The sequence below is a fragment of the Salmo salar genome, chromosome ssa01 (genome assembly GCF_905237065.1).
Source record: "Salmo salar chromosome ssa01, Ssal_v3.1, whole genome shotgun sequence".
Taxonomy (NCBI): Eukaryota; Metazoa; Chordata; class Actinopteri; order Salmoniformes; family Salmonidae; genus Salmo; species Salmo salar.
In genome coordinates, this window is record NC_059442.1 from 5536146 (window position 1) to 5558865 (window position 22720).

At 51.2% G+C, this 22720-nt stretch overlaps 1 protein-coding gene across 3 annotated transcripts in view; it reads right to left on the bottom strand.

Annotated features, from left to right (window-relative positions):
• The window catches only part of actn1 (actinin, alpha 1), a 130441-nt gene that overhangs the window by 53957 nt on the left and 53764 nt on the right, over positions 1-22720 (bottom strand). For all 3 annotated transcript variants that reach the window (XM_014192851.2, XM_014192931.2, XM_014192775.2), the window contains exons 4-5: positions 5488-5574; positions 4644-4731 (exon numbers count right to left, since the gene is read on the bottom strand). In XM_014192851.2, coding sequence (XP_014048326.1) covers positions 4644-4731; positions 5488-5574 — 175 coding nt within the window. The remainder of the gene's footprint in view (positions 1-4643; positions 4732-5487; positions 5575-22720) is intronic.

Below are 22720 nucleotides of genomic sequence, written 5' to 3' on the forward strand. Positions count from 1 at the left end.
GGGTGCCATGCTATAAGTTGTCCACTATATAGGGAATAGGATGCCATGTTATAAGTTGTCCACTATATATAGGGAATAGGGTGCCATGTTATAAGTTGTGCACTATATATAGGGAATAGGGTTGTGACCAGGAACCAGAGTATCCAGGCTGTATCACATCAGGCCGTGATTGGGTGTCCCATAGGGCGGTGCAGAACTGGCCCAGCATCGTCCGAGTTTTGCCGGTGTGTGCCGTCATTGTAATAAGAATTTATTCTTAACTGACTTACCTAGATATATATAAAGGTTAAATAAAAATAAAAAATATAGCACTACATAAGGAATAGGGTGCCATTTGGGACACACCGTTGGTATATTGGCTGTAAACCCTCTCAGTCTTCGGGTACCATGAACGTTACCATTCTATTCCCTGTTCCCTATGTCATGCACTACTGTTGACACAATGGGCCTGTACAATAAGGTGTACTATAGGGTGGTGTACTATAGGGTGGTGTACTATAGGGTGGTGTACTATAGGGTGGTGTACTATAGGGTGGGGTACTATAGGGTGGTGTACTATAGGGTGGTGTACTATAGGGTGGTGTACTATAGGGTGTACTATAGGGTGGTGTACTATAGGGTGGTGTACTATAGGGTGGTGTACTATAGGGTGGGGTACTATAGGGTGGTGTACTATAGGGTGGTGTACTATAGGGTGGTATACTATAGGGTGGGGTACTATAGGGTGGTGTACTATAGGGTGGGGTACTATAGGGTGGTGTACTATAGGGTGGGGTACTATAGGGTGGGGTACTATAGGGTGGGGTACTATAGGGTGTACTATAGGGTGGTGTACTATAGGGTGGTGTACTATAGGGTGGGGTACTATAGGGTGGGGTACTATAGGGTGGTGTACTATAGGGTGGGGTACTATAGGGTGGTGTACTATAGGGTGGGGTACTATAGGGTGGTGTACTATATGGTGGGGTACTATAGGGTGGTGTACTATAGGGTGGTGTACTATAGGGTGGGGTACTATAGGGTGGGGTACTATAGGGTGGTGTACTATAGGGTGGTGTATTATAGGGTGGGGTACTATAGGGTGGGGTACTATAGGGTGGTGTACTATAGGGTGGGGTACTATAGGGTGGTGTACTATAGGGTGGTGTACTATAGGGTGGTGTACTATAGGGTGGGGTACTATAGGGTGTACTATAGGGTGGTGTACTATAGGGTGGTGTACTATAGGGTGGGGTACTATAGGGTGTACTATAGGGTGGTGTACTATAGGGTGGTGTACTATAGGGTGGGGTACTATAGGGTGTACTATAGGGTGTACTATAGGGTGGTGTACTATAGGGTGGTGTACTATAGGGTGGTGTACTATAGGGTGGTGTAATATAGGGTGGGGTACTATTGGGTGGTGTACTATAGGGTGGTGTACTATAGGGTGGGGTACTATAGGGTGGTGTACTATAGGGTGTACTATAGGGTATACTATAGGGTGGTGTACTATAGGGTGTACTATAGGGTGGTGTACTATAGGGTGGGGTACTATAGGGTGGGGTACTATAGGGTGGTGTACTATAGGGTGGTGTACTATAGGGTGGGGTACTATAGGGTGGTGTACTATAGGGTATACTATAGGGTGGTGTACTATAGGGTGTACTATAGGGTGGGGTACTATAGGGTGGGGTACTATAGGGTGGGGTACAAAAGGGTGTACTATAGGGTGGTGTACTATAGGGTGGTATACTATAGGGTGGGGTACTATAGGGTGGGGTACTATAGGGTGTACTATAGGGTGGTGTACTATAGGGTGGGGTACTATAGGGTGGTATACTATAGGGTGGGGTACTATAGGGTGTACTATGGGGTGGTGTACTATAGGGTGGGGTACTATAGGGTGTACTATAGGGTGGTGTACTATAGGGTGGGGTACTATAGGGTGGTGTACTATAGGGTGGTATACTATAGGGTGGGGTACTATAGGGTGGGGTACTATAGGGTATACTATAGGGTGGTGTACTATAGGGTGGGGTACTATAGGGTGGTGTACTATAGGGTATACTATATGGTGGTGTACTATAGGGTGGGGTACTATAGGGTGGTGTACTATAGGGTGGGGTACTATAGGGTGGTGTACTATAGGGTGGGGTACTATAGGGTGGTGTACTATAGGGTGGTGTACTATAGGGTGGTGTACTATAGGGTGGTGTACTATAGGGTGGTGTACTATAGGGTGGGGTAATATAGGGTGGGGTACTATTGGGTGGTGTACTATAGGGTGGTGTACTATAGGGTGGGGTACTATAGGGTGGAGTACTATAGGGTGTACTATAGGGTATACTATAGGGTGGTGTACTATAGGGTGTACTATAGGGTGGTGTACTATAGGGTGGGGTACTATAGGGTGGGGTACTATAGGGTGGTGTACTATAGGGTGGTGTACTATAGGGTGGGGTACTATAGGGTGGTGTACTATAGGGTATACTATAGGGTGGTGTACTATAGGGTGTACTATAGGGTGGTGTACTATAGGGTGGGGTACTATAGGGTGGGGTACAAAAGGGTGTACTATAGGGTGGTGTACTATAGGGTGGTATACTATAGGGTGGGGTACTATAGGGTGGGGTACTATAGGGTGTACTATAGGGTGGTGTACTATAGGGTGGGGTACTATAGGGTGGTATACTATAGGGTGGGGTACTATAGGGTGTACTATAGGGTGGTGTACTATAGGGTGGGGTACTATAGGGTGTACTATAGGGTGGTGTACTATAGGGTGGGGTACTATAGGGTGGTGTACTATAGGGTGGTATACTATAGGGTGGGGTACTATAGGGTGGGGTACTATAGGGTGGTGTACTATAGGGTGGTGTACTATAGGGTGGGGTACTATAGGGTGGGGTACTATAGGGTGGTGTACTATAGGGTATACTATCGGGTGGTGTACTATAGGGTGGGGTACTATAGGGTGGTGTACTATAGGGTAGTGTACTATAGGGTGCTGTACTATAGGGTGGTGTACTATAGGGTGTACTATAGGGTGGTGTACTATAGGGTGGTGTACTATAGGGTGTACTATAGGGTGGTGTACTATAGGGTGGGGTACTATAGGGTGGTGTACTATAGGGTGGTGTACTATAGGGTGGGGTACTATAGGGTGGTGTACTATAGGGTGGTGTACTATAGGGTGGGGTACTATAGGGTGGTGTACTATAGGGTGGTGTACTATAGGGTGGGGTACTATAGGGTGTACTATAGGGTGGTGTACTATAGGGTGGGGTACTATAGGGTGGTGTACTATAGGGTGTACTATAGGGTGGGGTACTATAGGGTGGAGTACTATAGGGTGGTGTACTATAGGGTGGTGTACTATAGGGTGGTGTACTATAGGGTGGTGTACTATAGGGTGGTGTACTATAGGGTGGGGTACTATAGGGTGGTGTACTATAGGGTGTACTATAGGGTGGTGTACTATAGGGTGGTGTACTATAGGGTGGAGTACTATAGGGTGGTGTACTATAGGGTATACTATAGGGTGGTGTACTATAGGGTGGTGTACTATAGGGTGGTGTACTATAGGGTGTACTATAGGGTGGTGTACTATAGGGTGGTGTACTATAGGGTGGTATGCTATAGGGTGGGGTACTATAGGGAGTACTATAGGGTGGTGTACTATTGGGTGGTGTACTATAGGGTGGAGTACTATAGGGTGGTGTACTATAGGGTGGTGTACTATAGGGTGGAGTACTATAGGGTGGTGTACTATAGGGTGGTGTACTATAGGGTGGTGTACTATAGGGTGGTGTACTATAGGGTGGGGTACTTTTGGGTGGTGTACTATAGGGTGGTGTACTATAGGGTGGTGTACTATAGGGTGTACTATAGGGTGCTGTACTATAGGGTGGGGTACTATAGGGTGGTGTACTATAGGGTGTACTATAGGGTGGGGTGCTATAGGGTGGTGTACTATAGGGTGTACTATAGGGTGGTGTACTATAGGGTGGTGTACTATAGGGTGTACTATAGGGTGGTGTACTATAGTGTGGGGTACTATAGGGTGTACTATAGGGTGGTGTACTATAGGGTTGTGTACTATAGGGTGGGGTACTATAGGGTGGGGTACTATAGGGTATACTATAGGGTGGTGTACTATAGGGTGTACTATAGGGTGGTGTACTATAGGGTGGTGTACTATAGGCTATACTATAGAGTGGTGTACTATAGGGTGGTGTACTATAGGGTGGTGCACTATAGGGTGGAGTACTATAGGGTGGAGTACTATAGGGTGGGGTACTATAGGGTGGAGTACTATAGGGTGGTGTACTATAGGGTGGAGTACTATAGGGTGGAGTACTATAGGGTGGTGTACTATAGGGTGGGGTACTATAGGGTGGTGTACTATATGGAATAGGATGCCATATGACTGGGTATCCCCCTTTCCCATTTCCATAGGGGCTTCAGGGAGCCTAGTGGTTAAGACCATTGGGCCAGTAACCGAAAGTTCGCTGGTTCGAATCCCCAAACCGACTATGTGAAACATCTGTCGATGTTCCCTTGAGCAAGGCACTTCACCCTAAAAGCTCTTGTGAGTTGCTCTCGGTAAGAGCGTCTACTACAATGTAAATGTAAAATGGGACCCAGATCCCTTATATTACCTAATGTGAAAGTTCTGAATGTTGACGTTCTTGTAAGGAGCAGTCTTCCTCTGGCACCACAGAAGAAGACCCTCTTTAGCTGATGTTTCTGTAGGTGGATAAAAACACATCAACAAGAAGTTAGTTCGTTGGGGCTCCCGAGTGGCGCCAGCGGTCTAAGGCACTGCATCTCAGTGCTAGTGGCGTCAGTACAGACCCTGGTTCGATTTCCGGGCTGTATCACAACCAGCCGTGTTGGGGAGTCCCATAGGGCGGCGTACAATTGGCACAGCGTCGTCCCGGGTTAGGGTTTGGCCCGGGGTAGGCCGTCATTGTAAAATAAGAATTTGTCCTTAACTGACTCGCCTAGTTAAATAAAGGTTGAATAAAATACATGTGCTGTGCCATGGTCTTACATGGCACACTATTCCCAAGGGGCCCTTGTCTAAAGTAGTGCACTACATAGGGAATAGGGGTGCCATTTAAGACTCATCTTTAACCTGGACTGTTTCTATTTAACCAGTCTGAACGAATCACATTTAACCAGTCTGAACGAATCACATTTAACCAGTCTGAACGAATCACATTTAACCAGTCTGAACGAATCACATTTAACCAATCTGAACGAATCACATTTAACCAGTCTGAACGAATCACATTTAACCAGTCTGAATGAATCACATTGTGGCTGTAGGGAGTTTTCAAATCAGAGTGGGAGTCATGTGTCATCTCTGAAACATCTCAAACATGTCACGTCTCCATATAAAGGAAGATTTGTTTAATTAGATCAAAACACTAGCAGGAAGAATGTCTGTATTAGTAGTAGTCCCTCAGCCGACTGAGAAAGGAATCCACATCCTGGTACCTTCCACAGAGATGTCCTGGATGGCGAAGCGAAGGATTATGGTCCAGATCATTCCCAGGGTCATTTTAGCGTTGCCGTCGACGATCTCTACAGGAGAGGAGAGAGACCATGTTGGTGTGAATTTACATTTACAGTTTACTGTTTCACTATAGGTTTATGAACAGTATAGCAGGTTCACTGCTGGTGAAAGGATAACAATGTTCAACTGAGTTAATTTACAGAAGGTCTGGATCAATACGTCGACAGTTTGTCTGTGGTGATCTACTCTGTAGGCAGCATCAAACTAACAGACTCGTTAGAGTCATTGCTCTCTGATGTTGTTGTTGATGATGTGAACCTTCTCCTCCTACTCTCTCTAGGTCACCCTGCCGCTCCTCTCCTCCCCAAATGAATCACGTGTTTCTACCTCCTAATCTCAGAAAACACAGCTAGGGTACACAGTGTATGTGTTACACAGTCATTGAACTAAACTGGGACGGCAGGGTAGCCTAGTGGTTAGAGTTTTGGACTAGTAACCTGAAAGGTTGCAAAATCAAATCCCCGAGCTGACATGGTAAAAATCTGTTGTTCTGCCCCCTGAACAAGGCAGTTTAACCCACTGTTCCTAGGCCGTCATTGTAAATAAGAATTTGTTCTTAACTGACTTGCCTAGTTTAAATAAAAGGAATTACAATTATTTATTTTTTTAAACCTGGTTGGGCTCTGGGAGCTCTCCACATCTCACAGCAAACAAAACACAGGTAATTTTTTTTTGGGCATTATCAGGTGAGTTAGGGTCTTAAAGTTTAATGCTTAAAAAAATATATATATATTTCAAGACAACATACCCCAAAAATAGCATGTTTTAAACACATGTCAAGACTAGGGATGGAGGGACCGACAAATCTGGATTCGTCCCAAATTACACACTATTCCCCATTTAGTGTACTACTTTTGACCAGCACCCTGTTCCCTAGGACCCTGCTCCCTAGGACCCTATTCCCTAGGACCCTGTTCCCTAGGACCCTGTTCCCTAGGACCCTGTTCCCTAGGACCCTGTTCCTAGGACCCTGTTCCCTAGGACCCTGTTCCCTAGGACCCTGTTCCTAGGACCCTGTTCCCTAGGACCCTGTTCCCTAGAACCCTGTTCCCTAGGACCCTGTTCCCCAGTACCCTGCTCCCCAGGATCCTGTTCCCTGGGACCCTGTTCCCTAGGACCCTGTTCCCTAGGACCCTGTTCCCTAGGATCCTGTTCCCTAGGACCCTGTTCCCTAGGACCCTGTTCCCTAGGACCCTGCTTCACAGGATCCTGTTCCCTAGGACCCTGTTCCCTAGGACCCTGTTCCCTAGGACCCTGTTCCCTAGGACCCAGTTCCCTAGGACCCAGTTCCCTAGGACCCTGTTCCTTAGGACCCTGTTCCCTAGGACCCTGCTCCCCAGATCCTATTCCCTAGGACCCTGTTCCCTAGGACCCTGTTCCTTAGGACCCTGTTCCCTAGGACCCTGCTCCCCAGATCCTATTCCCTAGGACCCTGTTCCCTAGGACCCTGCTCCCTAGGACCCTGTTCCCTAGGACCCTGCTCCCTAGGACCCTGTTCCCTATCATCCTGTTCCCTAGGACCCTGTTCCCTAGGACCCTGCTCCCTAGGACCCTGTTCCCCAGGATCCTGTTCCCCAGGATCCTGTTCCCTAGGACCCTGTTCCCTAGGACCCTGCTTCACAGGATCCTGTTCCCTAAGACCCTGCTCCCTAGGACCCTGTTCCTTAGGATCCTGTTCCCTAGGACCCTGCTCCCCATGATCCTGTTCCCTAGGACCCTGTTCCCTAGAACCCTGCTCCCTAGGACCCAGTTCCCTAGGACCCAGTTCCCTAGGACCCTGTTCCCTAGGACCCTGTTCCTTAGGACCCTGTTCCCTAGGACCCTGCTCCCCAGATCCTATTCCCTAGGACCCTATTCCCTAGGACCCTTCTCCCCAGGATCCTGCTCCCTAGGACCCTGTTCCCTAGGACCCTGCTCCCCAGGATCCTGTTCCCTAGGACCCTGTTCCCTAGGACCCTGTTCCCTAGGACCCTGTTCCCTAGGACCCAGTTCCCTAGGACCCAGTTCCCTAGGACCCAGTTCCCTAGGACCCTGTTCCCTAGGACCCTGTTCCTTAGGACCCTGTTCCCTAGGACCCTGTTCCCTAGGACCCTGTTCCCTAGGACCCTGTTCCCTAGGACCCTGTTCCCTAGGACCCTGCTCCCCAGGATCCTGCTCCCTAGGACCCTGTTCCCTAGGACCCAGTTCCCTAGGACCCTGTTCCCTAGGACCCAGTTCCCTAGGACCCTGTTCCCTAGGACCCTGCTCCCCAGGATCCTGTTCCCTAGGACCCTGTTCCCTAGGACCCTGCTCCCTAGGACCCTGTTCCCCAGGACCCTGTTCCCCAGGACCCTATTCCCTAGGACCCTTCTCCCCAGGAACCTGCTCCCCAGGATCCTGTTCCCTAGGACCCTGTTCCCTAGGACCCTGTTCCCTAGGACCCTGTTCCCTAGGACCCTGTTCCCTAGGACCCTGTTCCCTAGGACCCAGTTCCCTAGGACCCTGTTCCTTAGGACCCTGCTCCCTAGGACCCTGTTCCCTAGGACCCTGTTCCCTAGGACCCTGTTCCCTAGGACCCAGTTCCCTAGGACCCTGTTCCCTAGGACCCTGTTCCTTAGGACCCTGTTCCCTAGGACCCTGTTCCCCAGGACCCTGTTCCCTAGGACCCTGTTCCCTAGGACCCTGCTCCCCAGGATCCTGCTCCCTAGGACCCTGTTCCCTAGGACCCAGTTCCCTAGGACCCTGTTCCCCAGGATCCTGTTCCCTAGGACCCTGTTCCCTAGGACCCTGTTCCCTAGGACCCTGCTTCACAGGATCCTGTTCCCTAAGACCCTGCTCCCTAGGACCCTGCTCCCTAGGACCCTGTTCCTTAGGATCCTGTTCCCTAGGACCCTGTTCCCTAGGACCCTGTTCACTAGGAGCCTGTTCCCTAGGATCCTGTTCCCTAGGACCCAGTTCCCCAGGACCCTGTTCCCTAGGACCCTTCTCCCCAGGATCCTGTTCCCTAGGACCCTTCTCCCCAGGATCCTGTTCCCTAGGACCCTGCTCCCTAGGACCCTGTTCCCTAGGACCCTGTTCCCTAGGACCCTGTTACCTAGGACCCTGCTCCCTAGGACCCTGTTCCTTAGGACCCTGTTCCCTAGGACCCTGCTCCCCAGATCCTATTCCCTAGGACCCTGTTCCCTAGGACCCTGTTCCCTAGGACCCTGTTCCCTAGGACCCTTCTCCCCAGGATCCTGTTCCCTAGGACCCTTCTCCCCAGGATCCTGTTCCTAGGACCCTTCTCCCCAGGATCCTTCTCCCTAGGAACCTGTTCCCCAGGATCCTTCTCCCTAGGACCCTGCTCCCCAGATCCTGTTCCCCAGGATCCTGTTCCCTAGGACCCTGTTCACTAGGAGCCTGTTCCCCTAGGATCCTGTTCCCTAGGACCCAGTTCCCCAGGATCCTGTTTCCTAGGACCCTGCTCCCTAGGACCCTGTTCCTAAGGATCCTGTTCCCTAGGACCCTGTTCCCTAGGACCCAGTTCCCTAGGACCCTGCTCCCCAGATCCTATTCCCTAGGACCCTGCTCCCCATGATCCTGTTCCCTAGGACACTGTTCCCTAGGACCCAGTTCCCTAGGACCCTGTTCCCTAGGACCCTGCTCCCTAGGACCCTGTTCCCTAGGACCCTGCTCCCCAGATCCTATTCCCTAGGACCCTGCTCCCCATGATCCTGTTCCCTAGGACCCTGTTCCCTAGGACCCTGCTCCCTAGGACCCTGTTCCCTAGGACCCTGTTCCCTAGGATCCTGTTCCCTAGGACCCAGTTCCCCAGGACCCTGTTCCCTAGGACCCTGCTCCCTAGGATCCTGTTCCCTAGGACCCAGTTCCCTAGGACCCTGTTCCCTAGGACCCTGTTCCTTAGGACCCTGTTCCCTAGGACCCTTCTCCCCAGGATCCTGTTCCCTAGGACCCTTCTCCCCAGGATCCTGTTCCTAGGACCCTGCTCCCTAGGACCCTGTTCCCCAGGATCCTGTTCCCTAGGACCCTGTTCCCTAGGACCCTGTTCCCTAGGACCCTGGTCCCTAGGATCCTGTTCCCTAGGACCCTGCTCCCTAGGACCCTGTTCACTAGGACCCTGCTCCCCATGATCCTGTTCCCTAGGACCCTGTTCCCCAGGATCCTGTTCCCTAGGACCCTATTCCCTAGGACCCTGTTCACTAGGACCCTGCTCCCTAGGACCCTGTTCCCTAGGACCCTATTCCCTAGGACCCTGTTCACTAGGACCCTGCTCCCCAGATCCTATTCCCTAGGACCCTGTTCCCTAGGACCCTGCTCCCTAGGACCCTGTTCCCTAGGACCCTGCTCCCTAGGACCCTGTTCCCTATCATCCTGTTCCCTAGGACCCTGTTCCCTAGGACCCTGCTCCCTAGGACCCTGTTCCCCAGGATCCTGTTCCCCAGGATCCTGTTCCCTAGGACCCTGTTCCCTAGGACCCTGCTTCACAGGATCCTGTTCCCTAAGACCCTGCTCCCTAGGACCCTGTTCCTTAGGATCCTGTTCCCTAGGACCCTGCTCCCCATGATCCTGTTCCCTAGGACCCTGTTCCCTAGAACCCTGCTCCCTAGGACCCAGTTCCCTAGGACCCAGTTCCCTAGGACCCTGTTCCCTAGGACCCTGTTCCTTAGGACCCTGTTCCCTAGGACCCTGCTCCCCAGATCCTATTCCCTAGGACCCTATTCCCTAGGACCCTTCTCCCCAGGATCCTGCTCCCTAGGACCCTGTTCCCTAGGACCCTGCTCCCCAGGATCCTGTTCCCTAGGACCCTGTTCCCTAGGACCCTGTTCCCTAGGACCCTGTTCCCTAGGACCCAGTTCCCTAGGACCCTGTTCCCTAGGACCCTGTTCCCTAGGACCCTGCTCCCTAGGACCCTGTTCCCCAGGACCCTGTTCCCTAGGACCCTGTTCCCTAGGACCCTGCTCCCCAGGATCCTGCTCCCTAGGACCCTGTTCCCTAGGACCCAGTTCCCTAGGACCCAGTTCCCTAGGACCCTGTTCCCTAGGACCCTGTTCCCTAGGACCCTGTTCCCTAGGACCCTGTTCCCCAGGACCCTATTCCCTAGGACCCTTCTCCCCAGGATCCTGTCCCTAGGACCCTGTTCCCTAGGACCCTGCTCCCCAGGATCCTGTTCCCTAGGACCCTGTTCCCTAGGACCCTGCTCCCTAGGACCCTGTTCCCTAGGACCCTGCTCCCTAGGACCCTGTTCCCTAGGACCCTGTTCCCTAGGACCCAGTTCCCTAGGACCCTGTTCCCTAGGACCCTGTTCCTTAGGACCCTGCTCCCTAGGACCCTGTTCCCTAGGACCCTGTTCCCTAGGACCCAGTTCCCTAGGACCCTGTTCCCTAGGACCCTGTTCCTTAGGACCCTGCTCCCTAGGACCCTGTTCCCTAGGACCCTGTTCCCCAGGACCCTGTTCCCTAGGACCCTGTTCCCTAGGACCCTGCTCCCCAGGATCCTGCTCCCTAGGACCCTGTTCCCTAGGACCCAGTTCCCTAGGACCCTGTTCCCCAGGATCCTGTTCCCTAGGACCCTGTTCCCTAGGACCCTGTTCCCTAGGACCCTGCTTCACAGGATCCTGTTCCCTAAGACCCTGCTCCCTAGGACCCTGCTCCCTAGGACCCTGTTCCTTAGGATCCTGTTCCCTAGGACCCTGTTCCCTAGGACCCTGTTCACTAGGAAGCTGTTCCCTAGGATCCTGTTCCCTAGGACCCAGTTCCCCAGGACCCTGTTCCCTAGGACCCTTCTCCCCAGGATCCTGTTCCCTAGGACCCAGTTCCCTAGGACCCTTCTCCCCAGGATCCTGTTCCCTAGGACCCTGCTCCCTAGGACCCTGTTCCCTAGGACCCTGTTCCTTAGGACCCTGTTCCCTAGGACCCTGCTCCCTAGGACCCTGTTCCTTAGGACCCTGTTCCCTAGGACCCTGCTCCCCAGATCCTATTCCCTAGGACCCTGTTCCCTAGGACCCTGTTCCCTAGGACCCTGTTCCCTAGGACCCTTCTCCCCAGGATCCTGTTCCCTAGGACCCTTCTCCCCAGGATCCTGTTCCTAGGACCCTTCTCCCCAGGATCCTTCTCCCTAGGAACCTGTTCCCCAGGATCCTTCTCCCTAGGACCCTGCTCCCCAGATCCTGTTCCCCAGGATCCTGTTCCCTAGGACCCTGTTCACTAGGAGCCTGTTCCCTAGGATCCTGTTCCCTAGGACCCAGTTCCCCAGGATCCTGTTTCCTAGGACCCTGCTCCCTAGGACCCTGTTCCATAGGAGCCTGTTCCCTAGGACCCTGTTCCCTAGGACCCAGTTCCCTAGGACCCTGCTCCCCAGATCCTATTCCCTAGGACCCTGCTCCCCATGATCCTGTTCCCTAGGACCCTGTTCCCTAGGACCCTGCTCCCCTAGGACCCTGTTCCCTAGGACCCTGTTCCCTAGGATCCTGTTCCCCAGTACCCTGCTCCCTAGGATCCTGTTCCCTAGGACCCAGTTCCCTAGGACCCTGCTCCCCATGATCCTGTTCCCCAGGACCCTGTTCCCTAGGACCCTGTTCCCTAGGATCCTGTTCCCTAGGACCCAGTTCCCCAGGACCCTGTTCCCTAGGACCCTGCTCCCTAGGATCCTGTTCCCTAGGACCCAGTTCCCTAGGACCCTGTTCCCTAGGACCCTGTTCCTTAGGACCCTGTTCCCTAGGACCCTTCTCCCCAGGATCCTGTTCCCTAGGACCCTTCTCCCCAGGATCCTGTTCCTAGGACCCTGCTCCCTAGGACCCTGTTCCCCAGGATCCTGTTCCCTAGGACCCTGTTCCCTAGGACCCTGTTCCCTAGGACCCTGGTCCCTAGGATCCTGTTCCCTAGGACCCTGCTCCCTAGGACCCTGTTCACTAGGACCCTGCTCCCCATGATCCTGTTCCCTAGGACCCTGTTCCCCAGGATCCTGTTCCCTAGGACCCTGTTCCCCAGGATCCTGTTCCCTAGGACCCTATTCCCCAGGACCCAGTTCCCTAGAACCCTGTTCCCCAGGATCCTGTTCCCTAGGACCCTATTCCCTAGGACCCTGTTCACTAGGACCCTGCTCCCTAGGACCCTGCTCCCTAGGACCCTGTTCCCCAGGACCCTGCTCCCTAGGACCCTGTTCCCTAGGACCCTGTTCCCTAGGACCCTGTTCCCTAGGACCCTGTCCCTAGGACCCTGTTCCCTAGGACCCTGCTCCCCAGGATCCTGTTCCCTAGGACCCTGTTCCCTAGGACCCTGCTCCCTAGGACCCTGTTCCCTAGGACCCTGCTCCCTAGGACCCTGTTCCCTAGGACCCTGTTCCCTAGGACCCAGTTCCCTAGGACCCTGTTCCCTAGGACCCTGTTCCTTAGGACCCTGCTCCCTAGGACCCTGTTCCCTAGGACCCTGTTCCCTAGGACCCAGTTCCCTAGGACCCTGTTCCCTAGGACCCTGTTCCTTAGGACCCTGCTCCCTAGGACCCTGTTCCCTAGGACCCTGTTCCCCAGGACCCTGTTCCCTAGGACCCTGTTCCCTAGGACCCTGCTCCCCAGGATCCTGCTCCCTAGGACCCTGTTCCCTAGGACCCAGTTCCCTAGGACCCTGTTCCCCAGGATCCTGTTCCCTAGGACCCTGTTCCCTAGGACCCTGTTCCCTAGGACCCTGCTTCACAGGATCCTGTTCCCTAAGACCCTGCTCCCTAGACCCTGCTCTAGGACCCTGTTCCTAGTCGTTCCCTAGGACCCTGTTCCCTAGGACCCTGTTCACTAGGAGCCTGTTCCCTAGGATCCTGTTCCCTAGGACCCAGTTCCCCAGGACCCTGTTCCCTAGGACCCTTCTCCCCAGGATCCTGTTCCCTAGGACCCAGTTCCCTAGGACCCTTCTCCCCAGGATCCTGTTCCCTAGGACCCTGCTCCCTAGGACCCTGTTCCCTAGGACCCTGTTCCCTAGGACCCTGCTCCCTAGGACCCTGTTCCTTAGGACCCTGTTCCCTAGGACCCTGCTCCCCAGATCCTATTCCCTAGGACCCTGTTCCCTAGGACCCTGTTCCCTAGGACCCTGTTCCCTAGGACCCTTCTCCCCAGGATCCTGTTCCCTAGGACCCTTCTCCCCAGGATCCTGTTCCTAGGACCCTTCTCCCCAGGATCCTTCTCCCTAGGAACCTGTTCCCCAGGATCCTTCTCCCTAGGACCCTGCTCCCCAGATCCTGTTCCCCAGGATCCTGTTCCCTAGGACCCTGTTCACTAGGAGCCTGTTCCCTAGGATCCTGTTCCCTAGGACCCAGTTCCCCAGGATCCTGTTTCCTAGGACCCTGCTCCCTAGGACCCTGTTCCTTAGGATCCTGTGCCCTAGGACCCTGTTCCCTAGGACCCAGTTCCCTAGGACCCTGCTCCCCAGATCCTATTCCCTAGGACCCTGCTCCCCATGATCCTGTTCCCTAGGACCCTGTTCCCTAGGACCCTGCTCCCTAGGACCCTGTTCCCTAGGACCCTGTTCCCTAGGATCCTGTTCCCCAGTACCCTGCTCCCTAGGATCCTGTTCCCTAGGACCCAGTTCCCTAGGACCCTGCTCCCCATGATCCTGTTCCCTAGGACCCTGTTCCCTAGGACCCTGTTCCCTAGGATCCTGTTCCCTAGGACCCAGTTCCCCAGGAGCCTGTTCCCTAGGACCCTGCTCCCTAGGATCCTGTTCCCTAGGACCCAGTTCCCTAGGACCCTGTTCCCTAGGACCCTGTTCCTTAGGACCCTGTTCCCTAGGACCCTTCTCCCCAGGATCCTGTTCCCTAGGACCCTTCTCCCCAGGATCCTGTTCCTAGGACCCTGCTCCCTAGGACCCTGTTCCCCAGGATCCTGTTCCCTAGGACCCTGTTCCCTAGGACCCTGTTCCCTAGGACCCTGGTCCCTAGGATCCTGTTCCCTAGGACCCTGCTCCCTAGGACCCTGTTCACTAGGACCCTGCTCCCCATGATCCTGTTCCCTAGGACCCTGTTCCCCAGGATCCTGTTCCCTAGGACCCTGTTCCCCAGGATCCTGTTCCCTAGGACCCTATTCCCCAGGACCCAGTTCCCTAGAACCCTGTTCCCCAGGATCCTGTTCCCTAGGACCCTATTCCCTAGGACCCTGTTCACTAGGACCCTGCTCCCTAGGACCCTGCTCCCTAGGACCCTGTTCCCCAGGACCCTGCTCCCTAGGACCCTGTTCCCTAGGACCCTGTTCCCTAGGACCCTGTTCCCTAGGACCCTGTTCCCTAGGACCCAGTTCCCTAGAACCCTGCTCCCCAGGACCCTGTTCCCTAGGACCCTGTTCCCTAGGACCCTGTTCCCTAGAACCCTGTTCCCCAGGATCCATAGACACATTCTATATATGCTCCCAAAAATGTAATGGGTAAAGCATCTACAGAGTGTGCAAGGGTCTCTGGTCAAATGCAGTGCACTCAATAGGGAATAGGGTGGCATTTTGGACGAAGCCTCCCTGTCTCCTGTCACTACCCCCTTACCCCCACCACCTCATACGGCCTTCTACCTGCCCTGCCGCCTTCCATGACCTGTAGCCTCTGTTATTAGTTTCCACAGCCTGAACTCCTGCCCCCCGCACCCTGTCACCAACCCCCACCCCTCGTCCAGTCAAGCTGCCTTCAGCCTGCCTGTTAGCCTTCTAACAAGCCTAGGCTAACTGTATCCAGCCCCCCGTCCTGCCCCCGCTCCCCCCCCCAGTCCCAGGGCAGTAGGGCTGTGTGTCCAAGAGGGGATTCCAATCGGCTAATCAGTCTGGAATGCAAGTCTGGTTTAGGATCTTTTATTTTGGCTTTGCTGTGGATTAACCCCAGGAGAAGAAGAGAGGGAGAGAGAAAGAGATCGAGAGAGATAGGGGGAGGGAGAGAGAGAGAGAAGGAGAAGGAGAAACAGAGAGAGAAAGAGAGAGAGAGAGAGAGAGAGAGAGAGAGAGAGAGAGAGAGAGAGAGAAAGAGAGAGAGAGGTAGGGAGAAAAACAGAGACATGGGGGAGACAGAGAGAGAGGAACCTGGACTCCATCAAAGAAATCGGAAATACAGACATTGTCATCCTACAAGAAACATGGTATAGAGGAGACGGACCCACTGATTGCTCTCTAGGTTACAGAGAGCTGGTAGTCCCATCCACCAAACTACCAGGTCTGAAACAGGGAAGGGACTCATGGGGTATGCTAATTTGGTATAGAGCAGACCTAACTCACTCTATTAAATTAATCAAAACAGGAACATTTTACATCTGGATAGAAATTAATAAGGAAATTATCTCAACATAGAAAAATGTCCTCATGTGTGCTGCCTACATCCCCCCATTAGTATCCCCATAATTTAATGAAGACAGCTTCTCCATCCTAGAGGGGGAAATCAATCATTTCCAGGCCCAGGGACATGTACTAGTCTGTGGCGACCTAAATGCCAGAACTGGACAAGAACCTGACAACCTCAGCACACAGGGGGACAAACACCTACCTGGAGGTGACAGTATTCCCTCCCCCATATGCCCCCCCCCCTAGACACAACATTGACAAAACAACCAACAAAAACGGGTCACAACTCCTGCAGCTCTGTCGCACGCTGGGTCTGTACAGTTGAAGTCGGAAGTTTACATACACCTTAGCCAAATACATTTAGACTCGGTTTTTCACAATTCCTGACATTTAATCCTAGTAAAAATTCCCTGTCTTAGGCCAGTTAGGATCAACACTTTATTTTAAGAATGTGAAATGTCAGAATAACAGTAGAGAGAATGATTTATTTCAGCTTTTATTTCTTTCATCACATTCCCAGTGGGTCAGAAGTTTACATACACTCAATTAGTATTTGGTAGCATTGCCTTTAAGTTGTTTAACTTGGGTCAAACGTTTTGGGTAGCCTTCCACAAGCTTCCCACAATGAGTTGGGTGAATTTGGCCCATTCCTCCTGACAGAGCTGGTGTAACTGAGTCAGGTTTGTAGGCCCCCTTGCTCGCACACGCCTTTTCAGTTCTGCCCACAAATTTTCTATAGGATTGAGGTCAGGGCTTTATGATGGCCACTCCAATACCTTGACTTTGTTGTCCTTAAGCCATTTTTGCCACAACTTTGGAAGTATGCTTGGGGTCATTGTCCATTTGGAAGACCCATTTGCGACCAAGCTTTAACTTCCTGACTGATGTCTTGAGATATTGCTTCAATATATCCACATCATTTTCCTGCCTCATGATGCCATCTATTTTGTGAAGTGCACCAGTCCCTCCTGCAGCAAAGCACCCCCACAACATGATGCTGCCACCCCCGTGCTTCACGGTTGGGATGGTGTTCTTTGGCTTGCAAGCAAAAAATAAATAAAAATTGATAGAAAGTGGTGTTGGGGAAAAAACAAAATCCATGTGCACACAAACAACAAGTAAAATTGGCAAAAAAACACTTATTTCCACAGGGCCGTGGGGTGAGGCAGGGGTTAAGATTGAGCTCCAATCAATTCAACATACAGTACAATCGGAAAGTATTCAATTTGTTACGTTACAGCCTTAGTCTAACAGTGATTAAATATTTTTTCCCCCTGATCAATCTACACACAATACCCCAAAATGACAAAGCAAAAACAAGTTTTTCGAAAATGTTGCAAATTCATAATTAAAAAATAACTGAAATATGACATTTACATAAGTATTCAGACCCTTTACTCAGTACTTTGTTGAAGCACCTTTGGCAGCGATTACAGCCTTGAGTCTTCTTGGGTATGACGCTACAAGCTTGGCACACCTGTATTTGGGGAGTTTCTCCCATTCTTCTCTGCAGATCCTCTCAAGCTCTGTTAGGTTGGATGGGATCACTGCACAGTTATTTTCCGGTCTCTCCAGGGATGTTCGATAGTGTTCAAGTCCGGGCTCTGGCTGGGCCACTCAAGGACATTCAGAGACTTGTCCCGAAGCCACTCCTGCGTTGTCTTGGCTGTGTGCTCAGGGTCGTTGTCCTGTTTGAAGGTGAACCTTCGCCTCCAGTCTGAGCGCTCTGGAGCAGGTTTTCATCAAGGATCTCTCTGTACTTTGCTCTGTTCATCTTTTCCTCTATCCTGACTAGTCCCCTAGCACCTGCCGCTGAAAAACATCCCAACAGCATGATGCTGCCACCACCATGCTTCACCGTAGGGGTAGTGCCAGGTTTCCTCCAGATGTGACGCTTGGCAATCAGGCCAAAGAGTTCAATCTTGGTTTCATCAGACCAGAGAATAAATAAGGTTGTTTTAAAAAAAAAAAAAACCTGTTGTCGCTTTGCCATTATGGGGTATTGTGTGTAGTAATTTAATAAAGGTGTAACGTAACAAAATGTGGAAAAAGTCAAGGGGTCGGAATACTTTCCAAATGCACTGTCAACGAATTGGCGAGGGCACTAGAACAGTCTGCAGCACCCGGCCTCACCCTACTAGAATCTGAAGTAAAATGTCTACTGTTTGCTGATGATCTGGTGCTTCTGTCCCCAACCAAGGAGGACCTACAGCTGCACCTAGATCTTCTGTACAGATTCTGTCAGACCTGGGCCCTGACAGTAACTCTCAGTCAGATAAAGAAAATGGTGTTCCATAAAAGGTCCAGTCACCAGGACCACAAATGCAAATTCCATCTAGACACCGTTGCTCTAGAGCACACAAAAAACTATACATACCTCGGCCTAAACATCAGCGCCACAGGTAACTTCCACAAAGCTGTGAACGATCTGAGAGACAAGGCAAGAAGGGCCTTCTATGTCATCAAAAGGAACATAAAATTAGACATCCCAAATAGGATCTGGCTAAAAATACTTGAATCAGTTATGGAACCCATTGCCCTTTATGGTTGTGAGGTCTGGGGTCCGCTCACCAACCAAGAATTCACAAAATGGGACAAACACCAAATTGAGACTCTGCATGCAGAATTCTGCAAAAATATCATCCATGTACAACGTAAAACACCAAATAATGCATGCAGAGCAGAATTAGGCCAATACCCGCTAATTATCAAAATCCAGAAGAGAGACATTAAATTCTACAACCACCTAAAAGGAAGCGATTCCCAAACCTTCCATAACAAAGCCATCACCTACAGAGAGATGAACCTGGAGAAGAGTCCCCTAAGCAAGCTGGTCCTGGGGCTCTGTTCACAAACACAAACAGACCCCACAGAGCCCCAGGACAGCAACACAATTAGACCCAACCAAATCATGAGAAAACAAAAAGAGAATTACTTGATACATTGGAAAGAATTTACCAAAAAACAGAGCAAACTAGAATGCTATTTGGCCCTAAACAGAGAGAACACAGTGGCAGAATACCTGACCACTGTGACGGAGTCAAAATTAAGGAAAGCTTTGACTATGTACAGACTCAGTGAGCATAGCCTTGCTATTGAGAAAGGCCGCCGTAGGCAGACCTGGCTCTCAAGAGAAGACAGGCTATGTGCACACTGCCCACAAAATGAGGTGGAAACTGAGCTGCACTTCCTAACCTCCTGCCAAATGTATGACCATATTAGAGACACATATTTCCCTCAGATTACACAGATCCACAAAGAATTCAAAAACAAACCCGATTTTGATAAACTCCCATATCTACTGGGTGAAATACCACAGTGTTTCATCACAGCAGCAAGATGTGTGACCTGTTGCCACAAGAAAAAGGCAACCAGTGAAGAACAAACACCACTGTAAATACAACCCATATTTATGTTTATTTATTTTCCCTTTTGTACTTTAACCATTTGCACATCGTTACAACACTGTTTTTTAAAACTTTTGTAAGTGTGATGTTTGCTGTTCATTTTTGCTTGTTTATTTCATTTTTGTTTATTATCTATTTCACTGACTTTGGCAATGTAAACATATGTTTCCCATGCCAATAAATCCCATTGAATGTAATTGTGTGAGAGAGAGAGAGGCACACACAGAGATAGAGGAGAGCAGAGAGGCACACACAGAGAGAGAGGAAAGAGGGGGAGAGAGAGGCACACACAGAGAGAGAGGAGAGAGTTGAGAGAGAGAGGAGAGAGGAGAGAGGGGGAGAGAGAGGCACACACAGAGAGAGAGGAGAGAGGGGGAGAGAGGAGAGAGAGGAGAGAGGGGGAGAGAGGAGAGTGAGGCACACAGAGAGAGAGGGGAGAGGAGAGAGGGGGAGAGAGAGGCACACACAGAGAGAGAGGAGAGAGGGGGAGAGAGAGGCACACACAGAGAGAGAGAGGAGAGAGTTGAGAGAGAGAGGAGAGAGGAGAGAGGGGGAGAGAGGCGAGAGAGGAGAGAGGGAGAGAGGAGAGTGAGGCACACACAGAGAGAGAGAGGGGAGAGGAGAGAGGGGGAGAGAGAGGCACACACAGAGAGAGAGAGGAGAGAGTTGAGAGAGAGAGGAGAGAGGAGAGAGGGGGAGAGAGGAGAGAGAGGCACACACAGAGAGAGAGGAGAGAGGAGAGAGAGGGGGAGAGAGGAGAGAGAGAGGCACACACAGAGAGAGGAGAGAGGGGGAGAGAGGAGAGAGAGAGGCAGACAGTCAGACAGAAACAACCAGACAAAGACAGCCAGCCAGCCAGCCAGCCAGCCAGCCAGCCAGCCAGCCAGCCAGCCAGCCGACAGACAGACAGACAGACAGACAGACAGACAGACAGACAGACAGACAGAGACAGACAGACAAAGATGTGGATAGGGGACCCCAGGGAGTAGGGGGGTGGGGCAAATGGGGCAGATCCATGAATTGACCCTCAGGCTGTAATCAATTAACCTCTTTAGCTCAGCTTCTGAAGGGCAGGGGAGGAGAGGGGGGAGAGGGGGAGGGGAGGGGAGGAGAGGAGAGGGGGGAGGAGAGGGGGGGAGGAGAGGAGGGAGGAGAGGGGGAGGGGGAGGGGAGGAGAGGGGGAAGGGGAGGAGAGGGGGGAGGAGAGGGGCGACTCAACAATGCTTTTGAGGGATGCGGTCATGTGTGATTCAAAAACATTGGCACATCGCAAGCTACAAGTGTGATCATCACGGACACAGTGACACACACACACACAACAGCTTCCAATTACAGTAAAGTCCAGAGGGCCTGGTTGCTGACTGTGTCTGAGAGGAGTGGTTGTTTTGGGTGCTTATTCAGCTAAAGGGAATACAATGCCTTCGGAAAGTATTCAGACCCCTTGACTTTTTCCACATTTTGTTAGATTACAGCCTTATTCTAAAATTTATTAAATCGTTTTTTCCCCCTCATCAATCTACACACCATAACCCATAATACCCTATAATGACAAAAGCAAAGATACGTTTTTAGACATGTTTTCATTTACAGAATTATTCATACTTTACTCAGTACTATGTTGAAGCACCTTTCGCAGCGATTACAGCCTTGAGTCGTCTTAGGTATGATGCTACAAACTTTTCAAACCTGTATTTGGGGAGTTTTTCCCATTCTTCTCTGCAGATCCTCTCAAGCTCTGTCAGGTTGGATGGAGAGCGTCGCTGAGCAGTTATTTTCAGGACTCTCCAGAGATGTTCAATCTGGTTCAGGTCCGGGCAACTCAAGAACCTTTAGAGACTTGTCCCGAAGCCACTCCTGCTTTGTCTTGGCTGTGTCCTTAGGGGTCGTTGTCCTGTTGGAAGGTGAACCTTCGCCTCCAGTCTGAGGTTCTGAGCACTCTGGAGCAGATTTTCATCAAGAATCTCTCTGTACTTTGGTCTGTTCATCTTTCCCCTCGATCCTGACTAGTCTCCCTGCCGCTGGAAACATCCCAACAGCATGATGCTGCCACCACCATGCTTCACCGTAGGGATGGTGCCAGGTTTCCTCCAAACGTGACGCTTGGCATTCAGGCCAAAGAGTTCAATCTTGGTTTCATCAGACCAGGGAATATTGTTTCTCATGGTCTGAGAGTCTTTTTGTTCTTAATTGTAATCATAGGGCTAATATTAATACTATGCATGCCAGTCTCTCTTGGCTGAGAGTTGAGGAGACACTGACTGCATCACTTCTTCTGTGGCTCAGTTGGTAGAGCATGGTGTGTGCAACGCCAGGGTTGTGGGTTCGATTCCCACGGTGGGGGCCAGTACAAAAAAAAGAAATGTATGCATTCACTACTGTAAGTCGCTCTGGATAAGAGCGTCTGCTAAATGACTAAAATGTCAAATGTAATACATTAATGTGTTGAAAATCCCAAATTGTTTGCATAGTCAACTTACACACAGCTCTGACACACACACTTACCCCACCAGACATGCCACCAGGGGTCTTTTCATAGTCCCCAAATTCAAGAAAGCGTACAGTATTATATAGAGCCCTTATTGCGTGGAACTTCCTTCCATCTCATATTGCTCAAATTAACAGCAAACCTGGTTTCAACAATCAGATATAGCAACACCTCATGGCACAATGCCTCTCCCCTATTTCACCCAGATAGTTTGTGTGTATGCATTGATATGTAGGCTACTTGTGTCCCTTTTAAAAAAATGTATGTAGTTCTGTCCTTGAGCTGTTCGTGTCTAATGATGTCCTGTATTATGTTTTATGTTTTGTGTGGAACCCAGGAAGAGTAGCTGCTGCTTTTGCAACAGCTAATGGGGTTCCTAATAAAATACCAAAATACCAAAGTGTAAAAAAAGGGGGTCATTGCATTGCAGTCTGGGTAGCATTCGATTAACTGATTAACTAAAGGGCTTGGGGGAATAGTTGTTATGCAACCTGTCAGGATGCTCTCGATGGTGCAGTTGTAGAACTTGTTGAGGATCTGAGGACCCATACCAAATCTTTTCAGTCTCCTGAGGGGGAATAGGTGTTGTCGTGCCCTCTTCACGACTGTCATGGTGTGTTTGGACCATGATAGTTTGTTAGTGATGTGAACGACAAGGAACTTGAAGTGATCGACCCACTCCACGACAGTAACGTCGATGTGAATGGGGGCGTGCTCGGCACCCCCTTTTTCCTGTAGTCCACGATCAACTCTTTTGTCTTGGTCACGTTGAGGGAGAGTTTGTTGTCCTGGCACCACACTGCCAGGTCTCTGATCTCATCCCTGTAGGCTGTTTCTCATCGTTGTTGGTGATCAGGCCTACAACACCCCTGTGTTGTCGGCAAACTTAATGATGGTGTTGCAGTCGTGGGTGAAGGAAGGGACTATGCGTGAACCCCTGAGGGGCCCCATGTTGAGAATCTGTGTGGCAGATGTGATGTTGCCTACCCTTA